General features: G+C 37.6%; 1 protein-coding gene across 2 annotated transcripts in view; it reads left to right on the top strand.

Annotated features, from left to right (window-relative positions):
* The window catches only part of LOC18435081 (ribonuclease H2 subunit B), a 44,329-nt gene that overhangs the window by 11,553 nt on the left and 6,610 nt on the right, over positions 1-26,166 (top strand). The window contains exons 5-6 of one of the 2 annotated variants that reach the window (XM_011625405.3): positions 694-817; positions 19,859-19,923. In XM_011625405.3, coding sequence (XP_011623707.1) covers positions 694-817; positions 19,859-19,923 — 189 coding nt within the window. The remainder of the gene's footprint in view (positions 1-693; positions 818-19,858; positions 19,924-26,166) is intronic. The other variant, XR_016057008.1, reaches the window with a different exon arrangement.

The raw sequence follows: 26,166 nt of genomic DNA, 5'->3' as shown, positions 1-26,166 counted from the left end.
AGGATTCTTCTATTCTCTTCTTTAATAGATGATATTTGAATGCATCTCGAATTATAGTTCTTTAACATAGCCTGTCTTGGCAAAAGAATTACTTCAAATAAATTGATTTATACTTCACATGCAGGTTTGATTAACTAACCATGTATTTCGAGGATTATTCTAAATGATCTGATTGCTTCATAAAAAATATTTAGTTTTTCACTTTCTTATTCTAAATGATCTGATTGCTTCATAAAAAATATTTAGTTTTTCACTTTCTTATAGCCGGCTTCTTCTTTTTGCGATTGCCTCTAGTACATCCCTGCATTTTTATGTCATAAAACATGTCAGTGGAGCTATAAATTAGAATGTGTTTGATTATCATGTGCACATATGATGCATTTTCATTAGGGTTATTTAAATTAACATGCACCTGATATGCATTCTGTACATTACGTGGGGGCACCATCCACCTTCCATTCTCAAGAGGGGCAGTTGAAATGAACCATTGTATTTCCTATATATCTATCATGTGCATACAATAGTTTATCTTCGCCGTTCATCCTGAGAATGTAGCTTGAGTCATTTATAGAGTATACATCATGCATTGTGTATGTTATTCTTCCCCTCAGTGTTATTGTTCAAATTATCTTGCTTTGAGTTAGTGAAATTTCTAGCATGTGAGTGATGCCAAACTTATCTCTTTAATTGCAGAAAGGTGATGAACTTGGCAAGTTCAGGCAAGTAGATGACATAATGTTTGTTGATGGTTATCCTGGGTATCGTTATCTATTACCTGTCGTCAGTAATTCATTGCAAGCAATTTGTGAAGTGAAAGGTGAACTTATGGTTAATTTACCTATTGTATAAATTTGTTTGTTATGCTGTTTCCACAGATTTTTTTTTCTGTTTTTTTTATATATTTAGTTAGTCTGAATTTTACTTGTGCTCTTCTAAGTTACCATATTAATTGCTAGTTGATGGTGATTTGTTGTGCATGTGTAGCATAAGGCATTTTTCAAACTAGTTTGTTTTTAACAATCTTTTGGTTAATGGATTGACTTATTTAATTCAAGTGGTTCCATATATATGGGAAGCCTATACAAGGAATGTTGATGAAGGTGGGAAGATTGCTTATGATGGAGGATTGGTTTAGAATGGTGACTTTTGTGGAATGCATGTATCTCTCTCTCTTTGCAATAGTGTGCTTGAAATTGTCCAACTATTCTAATTCTTATTTTACTTATACTTCTTTTTATTGTTGCAATATATGTGTTTGCGTCATGTTATTGTTGGGCATTGTTGTTTGAAGCATCTGCGTATAAGAGTGACTTCGGCATGATTGAACAAAGGTGGGTCTAAAAAGTTAATGAAAGTAATTGAGAAAGTGTACAAGAAAATAGTCTGTAAGTTCACAATATTTGTTATGAACTAGACTTGATATGCCTCATGGTATGAAACAGCCTCCTATTTTTTTGTGACTTTTTTAAGCATATACAGTTATTATTTGAAAATAGGGAAAGGTTACAATAAAGTGAGATAGCAACTGTAGAAAAGAGCTGGTGTTTCAATTACCTCCCACACAATAAAAAAAAGTAACTGTGTGCTCCTAATGTCAACACTGTGGTGCCCTTTAATCACCTCTTGGTTGTTGTCATTGTCAAATTTTGAGGGGGTTGGATTTGGCATCCAATGGGCTAATTTATCAGCAACTTCATTACTTCTTGATTGGATATAAGAAGCACACCAAGTTTTTTCATGAAATAGCTGTTCTATTGCTTCCATCAGAACCTACAATGAATGCTGAGATGGCTCACATGAAACCATAATTCAGTCAACAACGACCTGCGAATCGGACTTGAGCAGTAAACCATTATGGCATAGAGATTGAATCATGATCAGCCGGAGCTCTCATTTCCACTTGAAAACTGAATTAACCTCGAAAACACAATAGAAACCTCTAAAACAGTTATCTTCAAGGTCTCTGAGAAATTTTCACCTTCATCCCAAGAGAATAGAAATTGCAAAACCTTCGTAATTTGTTTTAATCCATCCCTCTGTTGGCAGACACCATTGGATTTAGGTCATTCAAGGGGCTCCACCCTGGTGAGGCCTTAGCCCTTGACTCTCAACAAGTGATCTCTCAGATCCAGGTCCCTTGCCGGACCGATTCGGGTCGCCCTATCCTGGGAGGTCCAGCTGAAAATTGTTGAAAAAAATTGAAAAAAAGCAAAAAAAAAATCAGAGATTTTAGTATGACTTAGATCTAATTTAAACTAAAGAGACTTTCTAGATTAAATCACTTATCAAAAATCTGATTTAACAAATCAGATAAGCTAACTAAATAAGATTTGAGGTAAATCAGATTTAGTAAACTGTTTGATTTGATAAGCGTCAATAAAATCACAAATTGTGTATTGAAATTGAGAATTGAGAGAATTTCATTTGAATCAAAATTTTTATCAAAAAATGCGTTTATCTCTTTGATATTTTTGATGTTTATCAAATTATTTGGAGAACAATAAACAATTGGATAAACATAAAAAAATGGAGCTTTTCACCCATTAAAAATTGCGGTTCATTTTCATCATGTTATTCCACAATTTGTGATTCAAAAATCCGTTTCATTAAAAAATCATTTAAAAAATTTCTTCATGAATTGCGAAAATTCGAATCTATACTAAAATTTGATATGAAAATTCATTAATTGCTACCATTTCAAATTATTTAAAATTAGATTCTAAATTTGAAAGTGCATAAAAAATTCACAATCTACACAACAAATACGCAAAGTCATGAAATGACTATAAATATCATAGCTGACACCATGTGAAGAAAAACTCCCAACCAATGTGGGGATCAAAAGTCAATCCGAGGCCATTTTTGATAAATCTGAGTTCAATTTTTCAAAAAACCCCCACATTTTGAGACTTGATATCAACGGAATGGGGTTTCATTCAAACAACTAATATGGCGAATCTTGTAGAGGGATCAACGTTGAAGATTTTGGGATGAGTTTAGGAAATATAGTGGAGAAATGAGACTCGATATCAGCGAAACGGGGTTTTATTCCAAAAACTAATATGGCAAATCTTGTAGAGGGATCAACGATGAAGATTTGACGAAGAACTAATTAAAATGGCGGGTTTGAAAGCTGCGGTTTTTAAAAAGTGGAAACAAGTTGCACCTGGGAGTGTCAGCCAGTTCTTTTCACAGAATTGGTTAGTTCTACTAGCAAAATTGTTTAGTTTTGTCAGAGAACCAAGCAATTAAAAAAGAACTAAGCCTGTTCCCTATTTCTATATATGGGTCAACCTTGTTACCTACTAGATCTAGTTGAAGCTGCCGACTCCGGATCTGGATTTGTTATTTTTCAAATGCTGGTTAGATCCATTGACCTGTCCCTTAGTTGGAATCATTTCATATATTTTAGTGTGCCATTTGGTGACAATCTTAAGAATATCCTCAACCCTAGGGATTACAGGATCATCCTTAGCATTCTTGTGTCAACCGGATCTCCAAGATAGAGAAAAGGAAAGATGTGGCAACCATATCTTTAACCAGACCAGATGTTCAGATGGGTTTATTCCATAAAACAAAAGCGATTGTTGGAAACATCCAATCGTGCTCATAAAGCCACTCAAATTACTAGCTATCAGGTTGCCATTTGGTTTTGTTATTACAAAAAGTTGGCGTCAAATCTTTCTTTTGACTATACAAGGGAGATGAATCTTTCAAAGGTTAACCCAAGTAACTTTCAAAACTTACTCTCTTTCTCTCGCTGTGTTTCCTTATCCCGCAGCTCTTGACAATATCTCTCTTGTAATTTGTTTGTAATTTCTCTCATCTCTCTTGTGTAGTTATTTTTCTCTCTCTCGCTCTCTCTCTCTTTGGCTCTCTCCCCTTCCCCTCATTGAATGTGCAGCTTGTCTTAGAAAGGGCTTCCCTGTATTAAAAAATTGGAATTTCAAGCCCTTTATTTGTACCTATATCCCGCTTTTCAAAAGTTGTAAACACTAGGAATGAGATAGTAGAAAATAAAAAGCTTGAAATATAGTGTGATAGGAATAAGAAAGGAATGGTCTACAGAGAATAAATAAATGAGAACGTGGACTTTTGCTAGAACTAACTCTTCCAATGTAGAGCGGAATGAGGGTCAAGTTTTTGTTTATTGTATAAAAATATAAAAAAGGAAAAGAACACAATGATATTGTTTTCAAAAGTGATCATAGAAGCCCTAATCATTCCCCTAAAATGCATTTTACAGGATTTCACAATAGTAAACAATGTTTAGAAAAGCTAAAAGCGTGGGTGGGTGCCTAGGCGTTTTGGGGGCATGGCTGGCTAAGTGGGTGCCCAAGAAAAGAGAAGGGTAGGGACCCCCCCCCCCCCCCACCTAAAAAAATAAAGACCAGGGAGTTCTTAGGGCAGGGTTTTAGGCCTTAAGGAGTTTTTAGGATAATTTAGAGCCCCAAACCACTCGTGATAAAGAAAAATAAAAATATTATAGAACCGATTTATAGATACAAAGACTCGAAAAAATTGTAAGACATCAAAATGCTTGAAATTCCATAAGTCCTTGTAAAAAACTAGAAATAATACACAAAGTCACAAAGGAGTTACTCAGCCATGCATAAAAAGTCAACAGGACAAAAGCAAATAACAAATAAATGTCACCACCCCAAAACTCAAATGTCAACCAGACAACTCTATGGCATCGTCACTTGTGGTGTTCAAGTGGATCCTAAGGAGCATTTGATAATGATGATGCTACGCCATCATCATCAGAGTTATCACCCTTCTCAACAATGAGTGTCATCCTTCGTCTCTTCTGAATCTGCTTCTTCCTCTTCATCCTCTGCTCTCAATCCCGTCACCCTCTTCCTCTTCTTTTTCATTGCCTTCCCTTGCCAGGCCTTCTTTTTTCCCCTGCTTTGGCTTTGAGATTGAGCCTGAGTTGTTTGTACAGGCCTCATTGCTGTCCCAGTAGCCTCATGAACCTGGTTCTAGGTTAGCCCTCTCCAAGGAATACCTTATCATCCTCGGTATCAACTAGCCACTCACATGTGTCATCCATATCAGCAGCTTCAATAACCTCCTTTTCATTGTGCTCCAGTTGTCGATGGCACACTTGCTACTTTCGATTAGGGGTGCCAACAGTCCGAGCCAAGCCACAGGTTTGCGAGTCGGGCTTGGGTTCTGGTTGATTTGGGGCCACTCTATGGGCCTTATTGGGCTTTCGGGCTGGGTAGAGCCGTTGCAGGCCATTTTGTTTTCGTGCCAGGCCCGGTCAAATAGGCCCGAAATAGGCCCGTAAGGCCGAAGATAGCCCTCTTAAACCTGCATGCAAAACTCGATCTCTTTCCCCCTCTCATCTCTCTCTCTCTCTCTCTTAAATCTCCTATTTTCTTTCCACCCAAGACTCAATCTTTGTCCCCTTCTGTCTCTTTGCCTACATCTTCTCTCTCTTATCCAAACATCCTTAGTCTCTTTAAAGACATAGAGAAAACCCACTGGTTGGGGCCATGGATACCTATTTATTATGGCTTCAGAGAGAAGCTAAAATAATGAGAGAGAGACGAGACAAAGCAGAGAGAGAAAGCTTTGTTTCCAAGCACTGAAGAACGACACTCTCTGCACTAGCATTTTCTAGGGTTTCCATCTTTCCCACTCATTTGTCTCCTTAGAGAACCAGTCTCTTGGGGACCAAGAGCGAGAGTCTTCTACCAAAACAATTCATTTCCTTTCAGTAAACTTTGGCTTTTATTCAACAGATGACATAGGACATTAGGGCTTGGGAGAGAGCATAGGTGAGGGGTTTAGAGAGATGTTTGAGAGAAAGGAGAAGATTGAGAGAAAACAAGAGAAGAAAATCCCCAAAAAGCATATATATATATGTATATATATATATATAGAGAGAGAGAGAGAGAGAGAGAGAGAGAGAGAGAGAGAGAGCAAAGTCGTAGGATAGAGCGAGAGATGAATTGCACTTTCATAATATTACATTGGGCGCAACATTACACTTTTATTGTAAGCTAAAATACAATGGGTATAATATTAATTTGCAACGGAGGAAAACTATCCAAAATTCCACTTGCAACATGAATTTGCAATATATGAAAACCATACAATATTCCACTTTGAAGCTCCATTCACAAGATAAGGACTCCACCAGCATGAGCTTGAAAAAAAAAAAATTGAGATGAGGAACTTGAGGGAAGCATTGGGCTTTTGGCACCAGCCAACTCCAGTCTTGCTCTTAAAGATATGACCGTTGCTTTGACTTCTTGCAATGTTATCCAAACTGATAGTCGTAGAAAACTTAGGAAATTCATTAGCTTAGTAACCAATTGAAAATGGAAATAACTAAGCATTTAACATAAAACACATGCCATTATACCCTAGTACACTTAATAAATAATGATCAATATATTATATATTATGTTATGTTATAGTTATTTTATATTTATATTTATATTGTTAATATATTTTTGTTATCAAACACAGTACCTAAAAGTTTGTTAACATTCCAGCAGGTTATCAAAAACAGTACCCCGAACTTATTTAGGCCATACCAAGTAGTGTGTCTTTTCAAACCTTCTATTATATGTTGCTTTTAGTTGCCGTCTTCCTCACTTCTGGTTTTAGTATTTTAATGCGAGTACTAACCTATTGGGCTCGTCGCCACTAGGAGGCCGTCTTCTTGTCTCCTGATCGGCCTTTGATCCCTAAACTAGCTTCGGCTCTTATTATCGAGCGATATCTTTCAGCCAAACAAACGTGACCATAGGGAGGTATATATAGTGAAGTCTAAATATTGTTTCACTCAGCTTCAAGCTCCATATTGGGTATTTCCATGTCAGATCTGCATAAGTTCCAAAATAGTGATTAGTTGACTCATTATTTAAAATTCACCAGATAATATTTAAGTATAACATTCGAGACGAGCAATTGTAAACATTAATTCTAATGTTACCCTTGAGTTGTAAAAGTTGGACAAGTATGCCTATCATGCCCAACTTTTTGGCAAACAAAACACTTTCCCTTGCTTGTCTATGAGGAGCTGAAAATTTATTATAACTTACCACAACTCCATTAGTTCAGTTAACTCAACGAATAATGCCCAATTCAAGTGATTCTTTGGTCCACAATCCAAGGCTAGCCCAAAAGACATTATTGGGCCAATAGTGGGCCGGGATGGGCTTAAGAAAATATTTTTGCCAGGGCTCGAAATACAATTTCTAGGCTTGGCCGTGCCAAAAAATTTCAGGCTTTTCTGGGCTCAGGCTCGGTCGGCTTGAACCAGATCAAGTGGCAACCCTACTTCTGATTATACTGAACGAAGCCTAGGTTGTTCGGTTGCCTTTTCTCAAGTCTGTTCCTTTCCTTTGTATGCACTTAATAGAGAAAAACTCACTTAGTTACTATGCAAGTAACTACTAACTAACTAAGTATTAACTATTAAAAAATATTACCATTTCAAAGGTGCTGAAGTTTCGCTCACATCCAGACGAGTTGCAAGTCAAATTTTGTATTTTCATGGCCATCTGCCGCAAATGAGGAGTGCTTTCCCCCATGGTCCATCCACCATGCACCTATTTCACATAAATTTAAATGCAGTAATTTAATAAATTAGGTATCTCGGTATCGGAAGTGAAATAAGGTTTTGAAAGAAGGATTGTGATCTAACCAAGTATATACAGTTAAAATTTTTCTTTCATTTTGGCTAGAATTCTTATAGGAGTCCAAAAATACAACTTTATTCATAAAATATACCCTAATACAACTTAAGATCTTCTCTTGCATACCATTACAATTCTTACAACCATACAAAAATACAATGCATGAAGAATCAAGAAACCTGGAGCAATTAGAATTACCAAATACCTTGCCTCAGGTTATCCCCAAGGACTTCGTATACCCCACATCCAGTGTTTTAAAATGCGGGATGCGGCCAAAAGCGGTGGGGGGGCCGATGCGGCGATGCGGTCTGGATGCAGGTGCATCGCGATGATGCGGTCAATAAATATAAAAAACTTCTAAAAAATCTACAAAAATAGGTTAATGCATAGAAAAAAATGTGGATGTGATATATGTGATAGTAGGTATTTTAGTTTAATGATTAAGTCCAAAATGTTAGCTGTTGGAGATTCTGTATCCACTGTCCCCTGATAGAAACTAGAAACTTGAAACTAGCTTCATAAAGCATTCAACAATCAACAACCATAAGCACAAATTTGCAGCCACAAACTTCAAAGTTACAAAATAGTGATACTACAAACCAAAAGTCCATGTCTCCATGAAGATTAAAGAGTTTTGAAGTCAAGCTCAAGAACAGTTAATAGTTACTTAATACAATCATCCCAGACAATTTTGAAGTCAATTTTTCAAATATTAATAAGAAAAATCATCCTTAGAGTTGTCATGTGCATCATCAATATCATTTTGAGGGTAAGGATCTTACATCAGCTCCAGAGGTCGTGGAGGCCGCCAAAAATGATATTGATGATGCACATGACAACTCTAAGGATGATTTTTCTTATTAATATTTGAAAAATTGACTTCAAAATTGTCTGGGATGATTGTATTAAGTAACTATTAACTGTTCTTGAGCTTGACTTCAAAACTCTTTAATCTTCATGGAGACATGGACTTTTGGTTTGAGGGTAAGGATCTTACATGGCTCAATGTCGAGCTAGCAATAAGGGCTAATGAAGAAGATCGACCTAACTCTAGAGCATAGAGGAGTAGAGGAGTAGCAGGAGCTAGGTCTAGTCGCAGAGGTCGTGGAGGCCGTCACGCGCTCTAGTCTTGGATCCATGGTCCACTCACTTGTGGAATCACCATCAGCTTCATACAATTGAATATGGTTGAGCTTCATACGATTTTGATACCTCTCCTTAAGCCGGTCATTATAACGCACATAAACCAAATCATTCAACTTTTTCTGTTTCAACCTATTCCTTTTTTTTGTATAGAGCTGTGGTAGAAAATTGAAATTTGAAATTGAAATTTAAGAAATAAGGATTAAGGAATACAGAGTTAAGAACTTACATACTCAAATGCACTCCAATTGCGTTCACAACCAGATGAGCTACATGTGAGAGTCAACACTCGAATAGCGAGACGTTGTAGATTTGGTCTCTCGCTTCCATGTAATGCCCACCATGCAGCTGTATAATAATTTATAATTGAGATTATAGATAAAAATTAAGGGTAAACAACATCATAGACAAGTAAGGGTACTTTTGACTTTTACCTGGATCTGTAGTGTCTCTATTTCAAATGACATTATCTCTCCCAAAGTTTTTCAAGGCTAACTTGAACTTAATCAATTCATGGCTCTGGATCTCAGATATCTTTGTCAGGCACCAACCTCTCAAGCACATCTAAGAGCCCACCATTTATTACATGATCTGACTCAATGGATGGGTGCTTGTAGTGAAGAGATGGGTTTAGAAAGTAACCGGCTGAATGGAGGTGCCTGTAAAGTTGGGTATCCCATCTCCTATCAATAATTTCAAGTATAGCCTTGTGCATATTTTCATCATCCTTTAAAACATCCTTCATCTCTGTTGTTGCCCTAGTCATTGCCTCATGTATATAGCCCATGGTGGAATATAGTGAGCCACCTCCAATGCAAGAATTATTTGACTCCAAAAAGATGTATTCAGAATAAATTTTTCGGCCTTTCTCCCATCTTTATGCTTTGACCATTTGCTTTGACTCTATTGCTTTGAAGCAAACATGGTCCTCAAGGCACTTTTTTGCTTGGCTAGGCTTCGAAGAGTGAGAAATGACGTGGCAAATCTAGTGATACCCGGTCTTACTAATTCTCTCTTCTTTGTAAAAGACCTCATCATGCTTAGGACTATGGTGTGATTGTAAATAAATTCAACAACAAACATAGCTCTTGAAATCACCCCACTAAATAAAGATGTTGTGCCCATTTCCTTAAGCATAAGACCAACACAATGAGTTGGGCCAGGAGTCCAAAACATATGCGTCATTTTCAAAGTCAAGAAATGCGCAGCTGCAGCATAATTGGCATCATTGCCAGTGACAATTTGTACCACATTTTTTTCTCCAACAAACTCTACAATCTCATCCATCAAGCCACATAAGTATGTAGCATCATGTGACTTGTCTGATGCATCAACAAATTTAACAAAAAAAGTACCTGTTGGGTAGTTAACCAAAGAATTAATGAATGCCCTCGACTTCCCATCGGACCAACCATCACACATAATAGTGGCCCCATATTTCTCCCACCTTTCTCTCTGAGAAATCAAAATTTTATTCACATCAAATATAACATCCTTCAACAAGGGCATCCTAACCTCATGTAGTGAAGGAAGAACAAGTCCTAGGCCATGTTGCCCAATTGCCTGGACCATACATGCAAAACTATACAGAGTTATAGTATTAAAATGAATGCCGACCATGTAAATCCACTTTGCAATCCACTTAAATTCCGACTTCCTATGTTTTTTCTTGTATCTATTTTCAATTGTGGTTTGTTTTGTTTTTCTCTCTCTCCTGAAACACAATTTCGGGGCTAGGGATGAAAAAAACATCCATTGGCCCTTTAGAGATAGGTGTTCTTTTTTCAACACTACCACCAATATTTATAACCCTCTCTCTTGAGATTGGAGTACGAGTAACCCTTTGCCTCATAGCAACTTTAGATAAATCATCATCATCATCATTATCATCATCAACATCATCATCAAATAATTGCAAATCATCAAGTAGTTGCTCGATTTGATAAAAAAAAGCCACAAAAGTAGCTGTAAATCATCGTATTTTCACCCTAACTTTCCCAAATTAATAATCAAAAGCATCAAATCAACATCCAAGTATTAAACAACCACCAAATCGTAGATTTGAATGAAATTTGCTTGATTTGGTCCAAAAAAAGCCACAAAAGTGGCTGTAAATCATCATTTAGGGGGTTTAATACCCCCCCTAAACTGTTTCCCCCATATTTGGATGGTCAAAAAGACCATTTTGCCCCACCCCGAGGGGCACAATTGAAAAAAATTTCGGAAGAAAAGATGAAGTGCGTTGCGATGCGGCTACGATGCGGCGCATATGCGGCTGCATAGCTCAAAATCGCATATGTGATCAGTTCAAATGTGCAGCCCACCACATACCGCATGATGCGGTCGCATTTTAAAACACTGCCTACACCAGGTCTCCTCCACCAATGGCGCACGAGATCTTGGTCTGGCCTCGTCTCATAACTCAGGAAGCTTAGGCAAAACATCTTGGGAGCATGACATGGGATAGGACTTTGATCAAGGCTCAACACATGAGCGAATCTCGATGCACAAACGCGAGGGACATGTCACCCTTGTGACTTGGGCGTGCCACCCTTGTGGCGTGGGCGTGTCCCATCTTAGAATTTCTAGGTTCTATTTGTTCAAGCCCTAACTAATGAGTGAGAAATAGAGAGAGAGAGAGAGAAAGTGGGATGTGGCTGCCTCTAGGGTTTTGTGTGTGAGAGAGAGAGTTCAAGGTGTGTAGAGAATATGTGTATATCTAGAATAGAGGCTTGGGTTTTGGGGCCTAAGATTCTGCTATCATTATGAGACTCAATCTTGACCTTCGATTATGGAGACCTGTGGGATGAAGAGATCTTGGCCATTCATTCTTTGGATCAAACATCATGATCGAAAGGGACGAGGTGGAACCATTATCCTTTAGTTTCCATAACTTTATTCCCATCAAATATTGTGTAGAGAAAATACTATCTTTTTGCAAATCAATTTCAATTAAGCTTTGCACTTTCTTATTTTAAATCAATCAAATTTTTACACAACACTTTCCTTTATTTTTTTCCAATCAAGAAGGTGGCTTAGCACACAAGCCACACAAAAAGAAAATAAGAAGGGAGTGGGGGGCCCCATACATGGAGCGACGTGGGCCCCGTGCCCTCACAGAATGGGCTTGCATGTGGTGGGCCCATTGTCCCAATGGGCCCCCACACCCTAAATAAAATTTTAAAATATTAAAATGAATTTTATAAAGCATTTTAATATTTTATTTTCCTCTTTGACTAAAATAAATCAAGAAAATTGATTTTTCTCCATTTAAAATTCATTTTTCAATAAAATAAAATATTCAGAGAGGTCAAAAATTCATTTTAATGATCTAAAGTATAATTAAACATATTTAAGAAGATTTGATGGGAATTAGATCCAAAGAGTTACGAATATAACAAATATATTGAGGACTTCATCCTCTCTAGAAACTATATCTCACTGCACCTTCTCAAACTGGCCCAATAGTTCTCATGACGCACAACCCTTCACAGGATCAAAGTCACCCAATAAATGAAGGAGACATGATCCTAGTCCATATATTATAGGTCCCTCCCTGAGGACAAGTCCAAGCCCTGTTCCAACACTATGCACATGAGTCCTTTCAACACAATCCAGTGTTGCAGGGAGTCATCTCTTTGGCACGTGTACATAACACACACCCTCATCCAGAGGGCTGCTTCCCAGATGGCTATTTAGTGTGCATGTCGTGTAATGGTAATGATGAGATTTTGGCCTTTGTCCCCTTCGGCCAACCATCACACACACTGGTTATATCTAGTGTCGTGGCCAACCACCTTGGGTACAATTCCGACTTCATCAAGGGATAACCCCATATCAAAGCTCTTATTGGTTGTGCACAATTGCACATGGTTACGAGTTTGTAAATATCAACCTAAGCCATAGCCTGTCAAAACTCATGTGAGTCACGGCATCAGCGATGCCTCACAGTCCACCCTAGACCATGCTACACAGTCCATTCGGGCTATGCTCCCACTGGAGCTATCACTTCACTATAGGCATAGTTTTGCATGCTCTCATATGGCCTTTAAATGGCCATATAACCCCAACAACTTTGAGGAGGATGAAGATAGGAAAGGCTTTATCTTGATAGAGGTTTGGAAGTGCATGAGGGAGATTGGCATCGATTGGCTGGCTGTTCAACAAGGTATTGAGAACAAATAAAATGCCAGATGAATGGAAGAAAAATACTGTAGTACCTATTTAAAAGAACAAAGGAGAATTACATGGTTGTGTGACCTATTGAGGGATCAAACTTATGAGCCACACTATGAAGATGTGAGAGAGTGATTGAGCAACGACTAAGGCATGAAACTAGTGTATCAAAAAACCAATTCGGTTTCATGCCAGAGAGATCAACAACTGATGCTATTTTCCTACTTAGGCAACTAATTGAGAAGTTTAGGGCAAAGGGAAAAGACTTCTACATGGTCTTTATTGATCTAGAGAAAGCTTATGATAGAGTACCTCGAGATTTCATTTGGTGGGCATTGGAAAAGAAAAGAGTCTCCAAACACTACATTGACTTGGTGAGAGATATGTACAATGGAGCGCTAACTAGTGTGCGAACAACTAGTGGAAAGACGAGTGAGTTTTTGGTGACATAGGTCTACATCAGAGATCGGCATTTCACTTATACCTCTTTGTCTTAGTCATAGAGGACTTAACTAGGCTCCTACAAGTTGAGCTACCGTGGTGTATGTTGTTCGCGGACGATATAGTTTGGATCGATGAGATCTAGAACAATATAAAAAAAATAAAAATAAAATACAGAGTTAGAACTTTGTAGGGATGCTCTAGATTCTAAAGGTTTTAAAATTAGCCGGACTAAGGCAGTATATGGAATGCAAGTTTAGTAATAATAATAACAGAGAGGAGGAAGTAGTTAGGATTGATGGTCAAGAAATACCAAAAGATCACACTTTCGACATCTTGGGTCGATTGGCTGATATGTTCACCAAGGAGCTTAGGCATAACCCTCAACAAATTTGTTTGAAGTTGGACATGGGTGACATCTATGCTCCAGCTTGAGGGTGAGTGTTATAAAATAACTTGTTTTGTATGTTGGGGCATATCTTTCATTTTTATATATTTAGGATACTTGTTTTGAAAAAAGGTATTTTTGTCCTCTGTAAACCCTAAACAAACATTTTAAATCAAGATATTAGTGGGCATGTGGTGATTGAATCTCATATCTCTCTCTTATCTTCTCTTTGATCTATTTTTTCTTCTCTCTTTCTTTTCCTCTTCTTTACACTCTCTCTCTAGTTTTGACATGTTTTTACTGTTCATGACATTGTTCACAACACTTTTCATTAGTATTGTTCATAGGAAATAAGCATTATAGGAAGAAGATCCATCATGTGGCCTGAGATCAGGTGTGCATCCCAAGGCACCTAGGTGGACTCAGGATCCAAAACCTTAAACGCATGAATCTGGCTCTTCTTGGGAAATGGTGGTAGTATTATGGTACTAATCGTGATTCTCTTTGGAGAAATGATATTATGAAAAAATATGCCCCCAATTCTCTCTCTTGGTTCCCTAGAGGAGAGTTAGATTTCGGTCATTGGGTTTTTAAGAAGCATCTAGGCCTTTTGCCAATATTTTCTTTCCTACACTAGATATAAGGTTAATTGTGGTAATAAGGTTTCCTTTCGGTGTGATCCATAGTTGTTGGTTTCCCAACATACGTGGCAGTCTTGCTTTGGGATCTCATTTTCGGTGCTTCAAGAAGAATATTCAAGGGATCGTAAATTTTAAAATTTGGAATCTCGATCCCCACTGTTAGGAATCCCAATTCCTACTGTTAGTGATCTCAAAACCAACCTTAAAAACCAAGATAAGAACCAAACTAATGATCCCTATATTTTTAATGTGGTTTCATGCTTGTTGTTTATAGAATCTTGTTTTCAATATTTACTGATTCTCGATTCCACAATTGGTGAATCTCGATTCTTCACTTGTTGAGCTGGAGACTCGATCTCAAGCTACAAAGTGTAGTCATCTTTTTTAGTATGAAATGACCAATAGAAACCAAAGTGGACTTATAACCTCACTGAGGGTATTACCCTTGATAGAGCATAATGGTGAACCAGGATCCGTGTAGCAGACCCAAGTAGTTGGAAAAAGGCTCTGAGGATGATGATGCATTGTATTAATCCAATAGAGAGATTGCAAGATCAAGGTGTTAGAAATAATATAATACAAATAATGTAAACTTGCATGTATGGCATGTTGTTTAATGAATAGTTGTTTCTCTCTCAGTTCCCTCTCGATTTCAAAGATGTCAAAATAGGGATCGCATAAACAAAGGAATCTCGATTCCATGTTGGTTGATTCCAACTAGGTTGGAAACTCGATTGCATCTATTTTGGTGTCTTGATTCCATTTTGGTTGAATCTCGATTCTTAAAAATAGGAATCTTGTCCCCCACAATTCCTCTTGTACAAACACTTATTCCAAAAGTAGGAATCATCTAACCGGCGACAATTCCGTGAATCATCTTGTAGAGTTGCTGTGTTGTGAGGCGGGACAAACAGGAGTTGGAATCATTGCGACAGCCTTGGGTCCTTGATTGCATGTGTCTCTTGCCCCCATGATTTCCTATGGTCTCCAAGTCGCTAGGTAAACATGTAGAAATTCATTATGGTTTCCTCATTACTTGCAACACCAATATCTATTTCTTGGCAACCTTCCTGCATGATATTAAGAGGAAGGATTTTGTTCCACTCAAACTTCTCCTTCAATTGGATTGGGGGATATGGAGTAATCGAACTTATCTCATTGAGGCCTTCTAAAATAGGTCCAAATTTTAAATTAGGAATTGTCTCACATGTTCCATGATTCGAGCGAGGTGCAAAGGCTAGGCAGCATATGTCTTCCATGTCCAGGCCATTATCAGATTCCACTTGCTCCACACGAGTTAGACTCACACCTGCCACATCTTCCATCATGCGTTGTGGCTGGTATCCCCAAGGTAGTGTGCCAAAGTTGGTTTCCTATGCGTCCCTTGTGATTACCTGCGGGCTAGTAGCCTTAATTGGCTGGTACCGCTACTTTTAAACCCTTGATCTATCTCTACGTGATTGATCCCTACATTGTTGAGAATGGAACCTAGATCTGGATCTCTTGACTTTCGCAACAATGGTGTTTTTATCTTGATCCCTACATTGTTGAGAATGGAACCTAGATCTGGATCTCTTGACTTTCGCAACAATGGTGTTGTTATCTTGATTTTGCTCCACAACATGACCCAATCTTGAACAAGTAATACAACATCTAGGGATGTTCTCATGAACAATAGGCTGCCAATCACCTGAGAGCTCCTTCTCAATCCATATGCTATTAGGCAGATCAGAACTGAGTCAGCTTCAATATGGACCTCAGCCTTATTAGAATTCATCTCGACTTTAGTCGCCATATTATTCTCGCCAATGATTTGCCAATTGGTTCCATCAATGGGAATCGATACTTTTCATTGAAGAATGTAGCATTTGGGCCTAATACACTTTCCCAAACAGGAGTCGAAAGAAAATGTCCCAAAGAGAAACCGATATATCGAAGTACAATGCATCCTTGTTCCAGCCCGCGAGGATTATAAAAGCACTTGATTAGTATGTGCTCGTTGATATGCGCAATGGCCAATGAATGTCCTGGCTTTCCATATTGTTCTGGCTTTATTCTGACCAAACTTGTTATTTTTCTTAGAAATTGTCCAAGGAGACTGGATTCAAGAGATTTGGCATGTCAAACAACCTCATCAACATCAAATCTTATAGCCAAGCAACCTTCTGTACTCCATCTTACCACTTCGGGACTTGAGAAGGGAGAATAGTTTGGCAACACCTATGCATAATATTTTCTCGTCTCCATTGTTTTTTGGTTATGGGCTCTTTGGATATATATACAAATTCATCAAGATTTTCACCCCCTCTTTGCAGATCATAGGATGCATCATAGATGAGCATGTACCCTTATTATCTAAGCCTCCTGTAGATGGTACCTACTGTCATGGCTCGAAGACATCCGGTAAGAGAGGGTTCATGGATGAGACCTTACACCTCAGTGGGTGAACCTAGTTTTGCGACTCACTATGGATGAAATCCGACCTTAGCTTGATCTCTTTACATTTCTCTCTCGCTTGCCTGTAAAAGATTATAAACCTAGAGAGCCCTTGTAGACTCAGGTAAGACGTATATTTCTAAGCATTTCTTCACTTCATAATTAAAGCAAAACGACGAAAAAATACATGTTATCAAATTGACTTCTTACATCTGGATGTTTGGATATGTAGGATTTCTTACCATTCACTTATGGCTTGTTGGGTTTTTGTGGCTTCTAAAGGCTTAGAGAGCTTGTAAGAAAAATGATGTATAGTGGAATATGCACTTCAGTAGGAGTATGTGTTGACTAACCAATGGTTGGGTGGTTTATGGCCCTGGTCATGTCTAAAACCCTTAGCCCTGGGCATGTGACACATTCGAAAAGGGTTTGAAGTGGGCTATCCCTTGTTGAGGTTGGAAAGATGCCCGGGGATCATGTTTGTAGGCGATGAGAACTGTGTGGTCTCCTGTGTGCAGTTGTAGGCTTTTGAGAGCAAAGCAACCTTTTTTACAAGGACACATGTACATGTACATTAAGAGAGCCTCTTTTGCACTGTAGTGACAAGTGCTAGACTTGCTCTTAAAGAGGGAACTGTAATCCACATTCCAGGATCATAATCCCACTGTTTTATTATCCAACTTTGACAAACCAATCATGAGTCCCTGCAAAGAGACTGTAGATCATGAGACTTTGTTGGGTCGGATAAGAGAAACATTTGTGGATCATGGTTTTTGGGACAAATGGAGTGCTTTTAGTGTCGTTTATTTTGACTCACTGGTACCAGTTCACTCCTAGTATATTTTATTTAGGTATTATAAATGTTTATTTGATTTTTAAATATTTTTTCAGAATTTTAAAATATTATTTATGTTCTAATTTTTCATAAAAGGGTACTTCTGAAAATTTCAAAACTTTAAAAATAACTCATGTGAGACTAAAGATCCAGCCCCACATGTGGCACACCGTGCACCTTAGGGAACGCTCTATTTTTGTATGTCAGATTTTGGCACGCCCTATTTCTTTGCTAAAGGGGGAGTACGCCACCATTCTAGCTAAAAAGTGGCACGACAAAAATATTTTTAAAAAATAGGGGCATGTCCTAATTTTTGGATGAGTTTTTCAAGAGGGGGCACACCACTATTTTTAGTTGAGCAAAATAAGGGGCAATCCCCCCACGCCATATGTTTTGGGAAGTAAGGGGCACACCACCTTATTTCTTTTAAATTCAAATTTAAATCTAAAGATGAGAAATCTATTGATATGGTTTCCCAATATTGTGGGAAATCTATATTAGATTTATCTAGAAAATATTTTAAGTATGATTTCAAATTTTAAAAGGGATAAAGTTTAAATTTGATTGGTTTGATTTTAAATAGGAGTGGATTGGGTCAAAATGTAAAAGGATAAGGTTCCTAATTTATCCACCCAAAATTATGATGGATGACTTCGATTAATCTCTCACCCATAAATTATGATGGATGGCTCTGATTAATTTCTCACCCATTTCCTAGTTATCCTAAAAGGTTTTGCTGGAAATTAGATAGAGTAGGAATCCTATTTAAACTAGAATCCTTTGCAAACTACGAGATAAGTTTTCTTCTAGGAGTTTGAACTTATTTGAGATATAATCACTAGATCCTATTTTTCTCTCTTCAAAAGATCTCTCTCTCCCTCACACACCAATTTGGGGGAGATCTTTCTCTCTCCCTCATGCACCAATTTGGGGAGATCTCTCTCTCCCTCACGCACCAATTGGGGGGCCTCTCTTTTTCTCTCTCATGCTACCTTCTATCTTTCTCTCTCTCAACCAAAAGAGAGGCACGCCACATCTCTCTTCTCTAAACTAGGGTTTGCTGTATTTTTCAAAGGAAGAAGAGAAGTTCATAGAGAGATATCAACCCCAAGATCAGCCCTATTTTGTTCCCATAGGGTTTGTATAAACCCTAGGTTATTTTTTAGCCCTCTTAAACCCTAGAGAAAGAAGGATAGCCTACAATGCTTCCCAATCTAAGAATTTTCAGCAACACCTTAAGGAGGAAAAGCGCACTATTGGTCAGGGATTCGGGCATGGGGTGTACCAAGTCCTGGTTGGGTAACTCCAGACATCTTTCAGTAAGTCTTCCCATTAGTTTTTATTTATTTTCAGTTTTATTTTCTATTTTTTATGTAATTTTTCAAGACCTTATATTGTGTTAAAAATTATTATAAAGGCTATTTTAAAGTTCATGTATAGTTTCTATTTCTCTTAGCAGTAAAATAAAGCTCCTAGGTTGTATTTAGGGCATTGTTTTTATTTTCCAGCAATATATTGTGGCACATGTAAGTGGAATTCAGGTATTTGGAATAAAAGTAAAAAGAAATTTTTGAATTTAATACCTTGAGTTCCACATAGCCACACCTTTTCATGGCTTTGGATGAGGCACAAGTCCCGAGAGGCTGAATGTCGTCTGGGGGCTGCCTTGAGGCATTAGGCCCCTTAGATAAGAAAAAAGTAAAAATGTGAATACAAGTTGTTGGTGTTCGCCTTATGCAGAAAAAATTACATATATTAGTGGTGCATTATTGTGAGCCAACCTGATTTTCCTATGAATCACGTTGACGCTAACACTCAAGTGGACCCTACCAAAGTTATAAAGCCCAGATTGGGTACGCAAACCGTGCTTTTAGCACAATGGAGAGAACTTTCATCCGTTTTCCTATGAATGTTCATGAATAGAGTTAACATTGTGATCTAAATATTACTTCTACTTGCTGAAAAAATAGAGATCCTACATTTCTTTTGCATATTATATAACTGCAGTAAATTTTTTTTCTATTTAAATTGTTGTCTTTTTCCAATTTATTTGTCCACGAGAAATTAGACTTCAAATTTGAATACAATGAATGGTGGAATTGCTTGCTAAATTATCTAAGTTGACATATGTTTGCAGAAGTTGGGTCAGAGATTTTCTGTAGACTAGATGATTCCAAGGTTGTAGCATGGTTACATTGTAAGGTAGGTGTAATTCTTAAACTTCTTAGGATATGCCAATGTGGTTAACTATTTAGAAGTATTATTTTCGTCAACATCATTGAAGCACTCTCTGAGTCATTTACTCATGGAATCTTGATCATCTAAGATTTTCTCTCATTAGATTTGTGGCAATTATAAAGCAAAGTATGGTTAACTTCTGTGATGATGTTTTTGAGATTTTTGTTGTACCTGTTTCCATTTGATAACAATAGTTACTTGCGGGAAGCTTTTACTTTCTACTTCAGTTGGTGGGGGTATGTGACAACTTGTGACTAATTTTCACGAGTTTTGCCTCTTCATTGGAAATCATATTCATTAGTTTCTGACTAGGAACAAATTCATTGACGCTTATCTGGAGAACACGAATTCCCATGAATTGTGGTTTACATTTGATGCGATGGACTGAGGAAGATTCGCATAGAATTAGAGTTGGGTTGATGAAGTGGAGATGTAAATGGAGTTTTATATGATTGCCGCATACCAACGAAGCTTAAGGGTGAGTTTCATAGGACATTTGTGAGACCAGCTTTGCTTTATGAGACGAAATGTTGGGCGTTCAAGAAACAACATACCCATAGGATGAGTGTAGTTGAGATGACGATGTTCAGATGGATGAGTGGCAAGAGAAGAAGGGATATAATTCGAAATGAATACATTAAGAAGAACTTAGGGGTGGCACTAATAGGCGATAAGATGAGAGAAAATAGACTTAGGTGGGTTGGCCATCTGTAGTGCAGACCTAGTACAACACGTGTCAGAAGGTGCGAGTTAGTTCAAATGGAAAACTCAAAAAGGGCAAGGGGCAGGCCTATAAGGACATGATTGGAAGTAGTGAGAAAAGATATGAGGACTTATGGCCTCACTAAGGGTATGGCCCTTGATAGAGCAAAATGGCAGACCACGATTCGTGTAGCTGACCCCAAATAGTTGGGAAAAGGCTTTTGATGATGATGATGATGATTGGATGCAATGGATTGGCCAAATTATATTGTTGAATACTCAAAATTTAGCATGTATAATTAAAAACTGATTTTGTATGCTAGGCAAAAGAATCATGTTAGGCATGCTATCCTCGAGAATAATTGGGAGTTGGTGTGCACTTTTCATAGGAGGAATAGTTCCTTGAAGTTGGTGTGGCACTGCTCCCTGACCTTGACCATGGTTGGGTTGTTATATCATTCTTAGAGACAAGCCAAATTTATCATGGATGCTATCATCAATTGGTATTTTTTGGGGCATTTGGGGACTTATGGCCTCATTGAGGGTATGATACTTGACAGAGTAGAATAACAGACCATGATTCATATAGTTGATCTCAAATAGTTGGAAAAAGGCTCTGATGATGATGGGAAGATTGGAACAATGAAGTTTTCAGATGGGAAATATCTTCTTTTCTTTCTGATGGGAACTATCTTCTTTTCTATCTCTTAGAGAGAGTGTGTGGAGCATGATCATATATTAGGCTTTGGTTCGGCCCATAGTTACCGGAATCTCTCCACCGACCTCGCGTTTCCGGTTTTGAAACCCGATTCCACATTTCTGTTAAGGAATCTCCACGGAAACCATTTTTTAGAACCAAGGAAACTGGGTTCCTTAATTTCGGAATCTTGATTCGACACATCTTTAGAAACCTTTTTTCGAAACTTAGAAAAGTCAATTCCTTAATTTCAGAATCTCGATTCAACACATTTTTAGAAACCATTTATCGGAACCAAGGAAACTCGATTCCTTAATTTCGGAATCTCGATCGAACACATCTTTGAAAACTTGAACCCATTAATTGCGGGTAGACGTTCCCAAATATATCGAATTTGGATTCTAGCGAGGATTAAATCTTGATTCCATGTCAATTGGAGTAGAAATCTTCTTTCGAATGCTTCTAGTGGTTGCAGGGTTTCATTATTTTACTTGTGTCACCCTGGATGGCTTTTACTTTAAATTTAAAATACAATTGGTAAATATAACACTTACAATTAAAAGTAAAACCATGTTGTAGACATAATCCTATTTTGTCTTTATAATAATGAAGTCAAAATTACAATTTAGAAATACTTGTCTTTTATATATAATGACCATAAGTTCAATAGTCAAAACAATCACTTTAAAATTCGGGAAACCTTCTAATAAGAAACATCCAATATAGGTTCTAAAGTTGGTGAGGCTCAAGATGTGCTTGTGGCTTCCTTCTCCATAAAAATGAAATCTTGATTCCTAGTAGGGGTCGTCAAATGCATTCCACAGTCCATATTATTGTAAATCTCGATCTCAAACTGGTATGGATATCTGATTTATATACTTTAAAAACTTGATTCCAAATATGTTAGGATCACGATTCAAAACAACAACATATCTATATTCCACATATATCAGAAGCTCAATTCCATAGATGTCGGAAACTCGATTCCGCATATTAAAGAATCTTGATTTCTGGAGTGTCGATTCCTGTGGGATGGGAATCCCGATTCTATGGAGGACGAAATCTCGATTCCATTTGTGGATGAAACTTGGATCTATTTCGGTCGAAACACAATTCTCAAAAACTAGGAATCTCGTTCCTAGCGATTCCTATTGTACGGGCAACGATTCCTAAGACATGAATCTTCTAACCGGCCACGCTTCCGTGATTCTGGTTCCTAAAATGATTCAGGTCCCTAGGCGTTTCCAACAACTATGGTTCGGCCTAAGTTTTGGGGTTCTTGGTGATGGGCTTTATGGAAATTTTTTTGGGGCCTTTACCTATATCTTTCCGTATGAACCCCCTACCCCCCAATCCAACATTGTCAAGTGGTAAAAAACCTTCCAAGTCTCATCTTGTTATCCAAATACCCCTTCCATGGGATTTTCATAATATTGTGGACCAAAATACCTTTTATATTTTGAAAGAACTGCATGTTTTCTAAAAGGATGTCTCTCCTCTTTCCCTGTCCACCCATAAGGAGCCTACAAAGACCTCTCTTTTTCTTTGCTCTCTATATCTCGGCACTACTCTCTCTCTCTCTCTCTCTGCCCTACTGTCTACCATCTTTGCTTTCTCTCTCTCTATCTCAAGTAATCAAGATTTGTGTGCGGTCCCTCTATTCAATCTTCTTTCTCCTTAAGTCCTATGGTGTTATTGCTTCCCTTCTCTGCATCACATTTCTGCTCAACATTTGCAACTGCAAGACCCTAAAAAGAGGCCGCACACCTTAATTTTCGTTTAATTGCACTACTTTTTGTTTCCTCATTTTGTGATCTCGGTCTATGTCATGAGTAATGTGCATTTGATTTGTTGTCGATAGATTGGGGAGATGAGAGAGGGAGGGAGGGAGCGGGGAGGGGGGGGGGGGGGGGGGGTAAGTTTTTGTGGGTTTTTTAGAGAGAGTGAATAGGCCGGAGATAGAGACAGAAAGAGAGAGAGCTCTTTGTGGGCTTCTCTTAGGTAGAGCAAGAGAAGGGGTATGTATGTATCTATGGATGTAGAGAGAGAGAGAGAGAGAGAGATAGCGAAGAGGAAGAGCGGTCATTGCGGGTGTTTTGCAGGTACAGAGAGAAAAAGCGAGATCCTTCTTATTTTTTAAAAATACTTTTAAAAAATATGAAGAGTAATCTGATCCATTATATTATGAAAATCCTATATAAGCAAGTTTTTCTACCATGTAAGCAGGTTTTGTTGGGGGAGGGGGGGGGGGGGGGGGGGGGGAGTCCAATTTAACATTCCTTAGACTTCATTAATGGGTGTGGTTTGATCACCCTCTCCTGAGGTTGTAGTCATGGAAATTTGTCTTAGCAGAGGCTTGAGATTAGGTGGAGCAAAGGCATGAGATTAGGCGCGTCCAATGTAACATTCCATTTGGTGTCTTGGCAGAGGCATGAGGTTAGGTGCTTTGAGCTCAATTTGATGGTTGTTCGGAAGACAGGCGAAATCACTGTTCATTTTCACCTATAGATTTTAGGAAGACTTTTCCATATATATATATATATATATATAGATCCACTCCATATCTCTTCTGTTCTCCATCTCTCACCTTTTCATTCTCCCCTCTACCACGTCTTCATATTGTGAGAGTGAAGGTATTTTTTTGTGATTGTTTATTACTATGATAGCAACAACACCTCGAAAAGATCAAAAGTTCCTCTCTTCTTTTAACAAATAAATCTATTTGTTATGTATTTATAATGTATTTTATTTGTTTTCAAGAAATATTTTGGTAAAGTTGTTCGAAAAGGAAATATTGTCATTCTTTATATATTTTGCTACACACTCCAACAACACACATACAGAGTAAAAAATATTATTTAAGATAACGAACTTATATTGTAGCGCAAGTCACTTTGAAGAGTCGGATCTATTGGGTTTTATATATCCCAACATCACTCCCATTCTGAGATAGACTTTATATTGGGGGTCAAACAAAATTCTGTTTGGACGAAGTTTTTGAGCCAGAAAAGGGCTTATGCAAGTATTATCCCTATATATATCGGTGCGGTTTATATAAATTAGCAACTTTACTTGTAAAAGTAAGATCACAATGCTCTTAATCGTCTATTTTAGTTGGACGGTTAGATTTGACACACCTTGTAAGACTATGTCAAAAGGTGAATCGCTTTTTAAGATATTATTAGATCTATACTATCCAAATAAAATGGACGGTGTGGATTACGACAACCTTACTTCTATAAATAAGGTTGTAACCTTATATAAAATTTTTTACACAAAAAACACACACACAAATACACATATATGTATTAGCCCACTAGCTAACAGCTAAAGTGTTAGCCCAACGGCTCAGATTGAATCTGGGCTGATCTAATGGTCACGACCTCATTTTGTAATACACTTTTAATTTTTTTTCTACAAATCCAAATCACATGAAATTTTAGGCGTCCATTCTTCTCATCAAGGTGTAGCTAATAAAAATATTAAAAAATTATTCGCAGAATATAAATTGAACAAAATACCCTTGAAAAGTTCCAGGGGTATTTTTGTCAAATTATTTTTTTGATATTTTTATTATATTCTCCTATTTTTAAAGAATATACGCTTAAAATTTCAAATGATTTGGATTTATAGAAAAAAATTACAATTAAAATACGAAATGCAATCATGACCATTGGATCAACCCACATTCAATCTGAGCCGTTGAGCTAACAATGTAGCATTAGCTAGTGGGTTAATCTCAACTTATATATATATATATATATATATATATATATATATATATATATGTATCAAGAGAGAGGGGGTTCGAGGGAGGAAGGGAATTGCTATTAGAAGATAATTGCATTGCCATTTTGGAACAAACTATCTTGGAAAAACCTACCACCTGGAGTTCACTACCTGACAATGTATCTAAGGCTTCTAAGTAAGCTCCTAGGTTTGTAAGCAACGAACTTGCCGCTCATATCAGGTTTCATGTTGAGTGAAATTATATCTATCTTGTGTAATCTAGTGCTAAGGCACATGGACTAAGAATCCTCACATTCTTGGAAACTAAATCTGTAACAAGTTGGCTAAGGACAATCCTCACATTATTAGAAATTCATCTATACCAAAATTAACTAAGGTCCTTTGTACTGTATCCTACTGTATTTGGACACCTTAATAGCTCTGACCTATGTGCATGCTTACTTTATTGTAACCCCACATGGATACATGTGTATTATAGGGCACATTGCCCCATGATTTAAACAATGAGGATGTACATCCATATTTTTACTCAATCATTGTGCTTGAATGTTCTTTTCCTTTCTTCTTCCTCAAGCTCAATAATAACTATAATATTATGGATTGCTAAATATCATGGGAAAAAGTATTATACATACACCATGTTGGGTGTATGGCAATTTTGAACCATCCATTCTGCAAATCATAAAGATCTGGGGGCCTATTAAGTCGGGAACCATTCTTAGGTTTTTATGGGGAACCATTTTTACTATTTTGCCATTTCTCTCATTCCCTCGTAAAACCCTCGCCTTTTCTCTCTCTTCCCCGTTTCTAGCCATATCATACAGACTAGTAATGAAAAACCCACAAATCCCCTGTTTGTAGCTACAAAAAGAGCATACAATCCAGCAATCAAAAAACCACAAAGAGACAGAAACAGTGATAAAAAACCACAAAGAGACAAAAACCAGCAATGGAAAACCCTTATTTTGGTGTCTTCAACTCACTTTCAGAGAGAATATGGAGGAGAGAAGGGTTGGCAGGGCTCCAAATCTGAAACCTCTGAGAGGACCCTTCCCACC

Source organism: Amborella trichopoda, chromosome 6 (genome assembly GCF_054954075.1).
Source record: "Amborella trichopoda isolate Santa Cruz 75 chromosome 6, AtrichopodaSantaCruz75HAP2 v2.0, whole genome shotgun sequence".
NCBI classification, from domain to species: Eukaryota; Viridiplantae; Streptophyta; class Magnoliopsida; order Amborellales; family Amborellaceae; genus Amborella; species Amborella trichopoda.
Note: the sequence above shows the minus strand (reverse complement) of the source record. Positions and strands in the feature narration are given on the sequence as shown.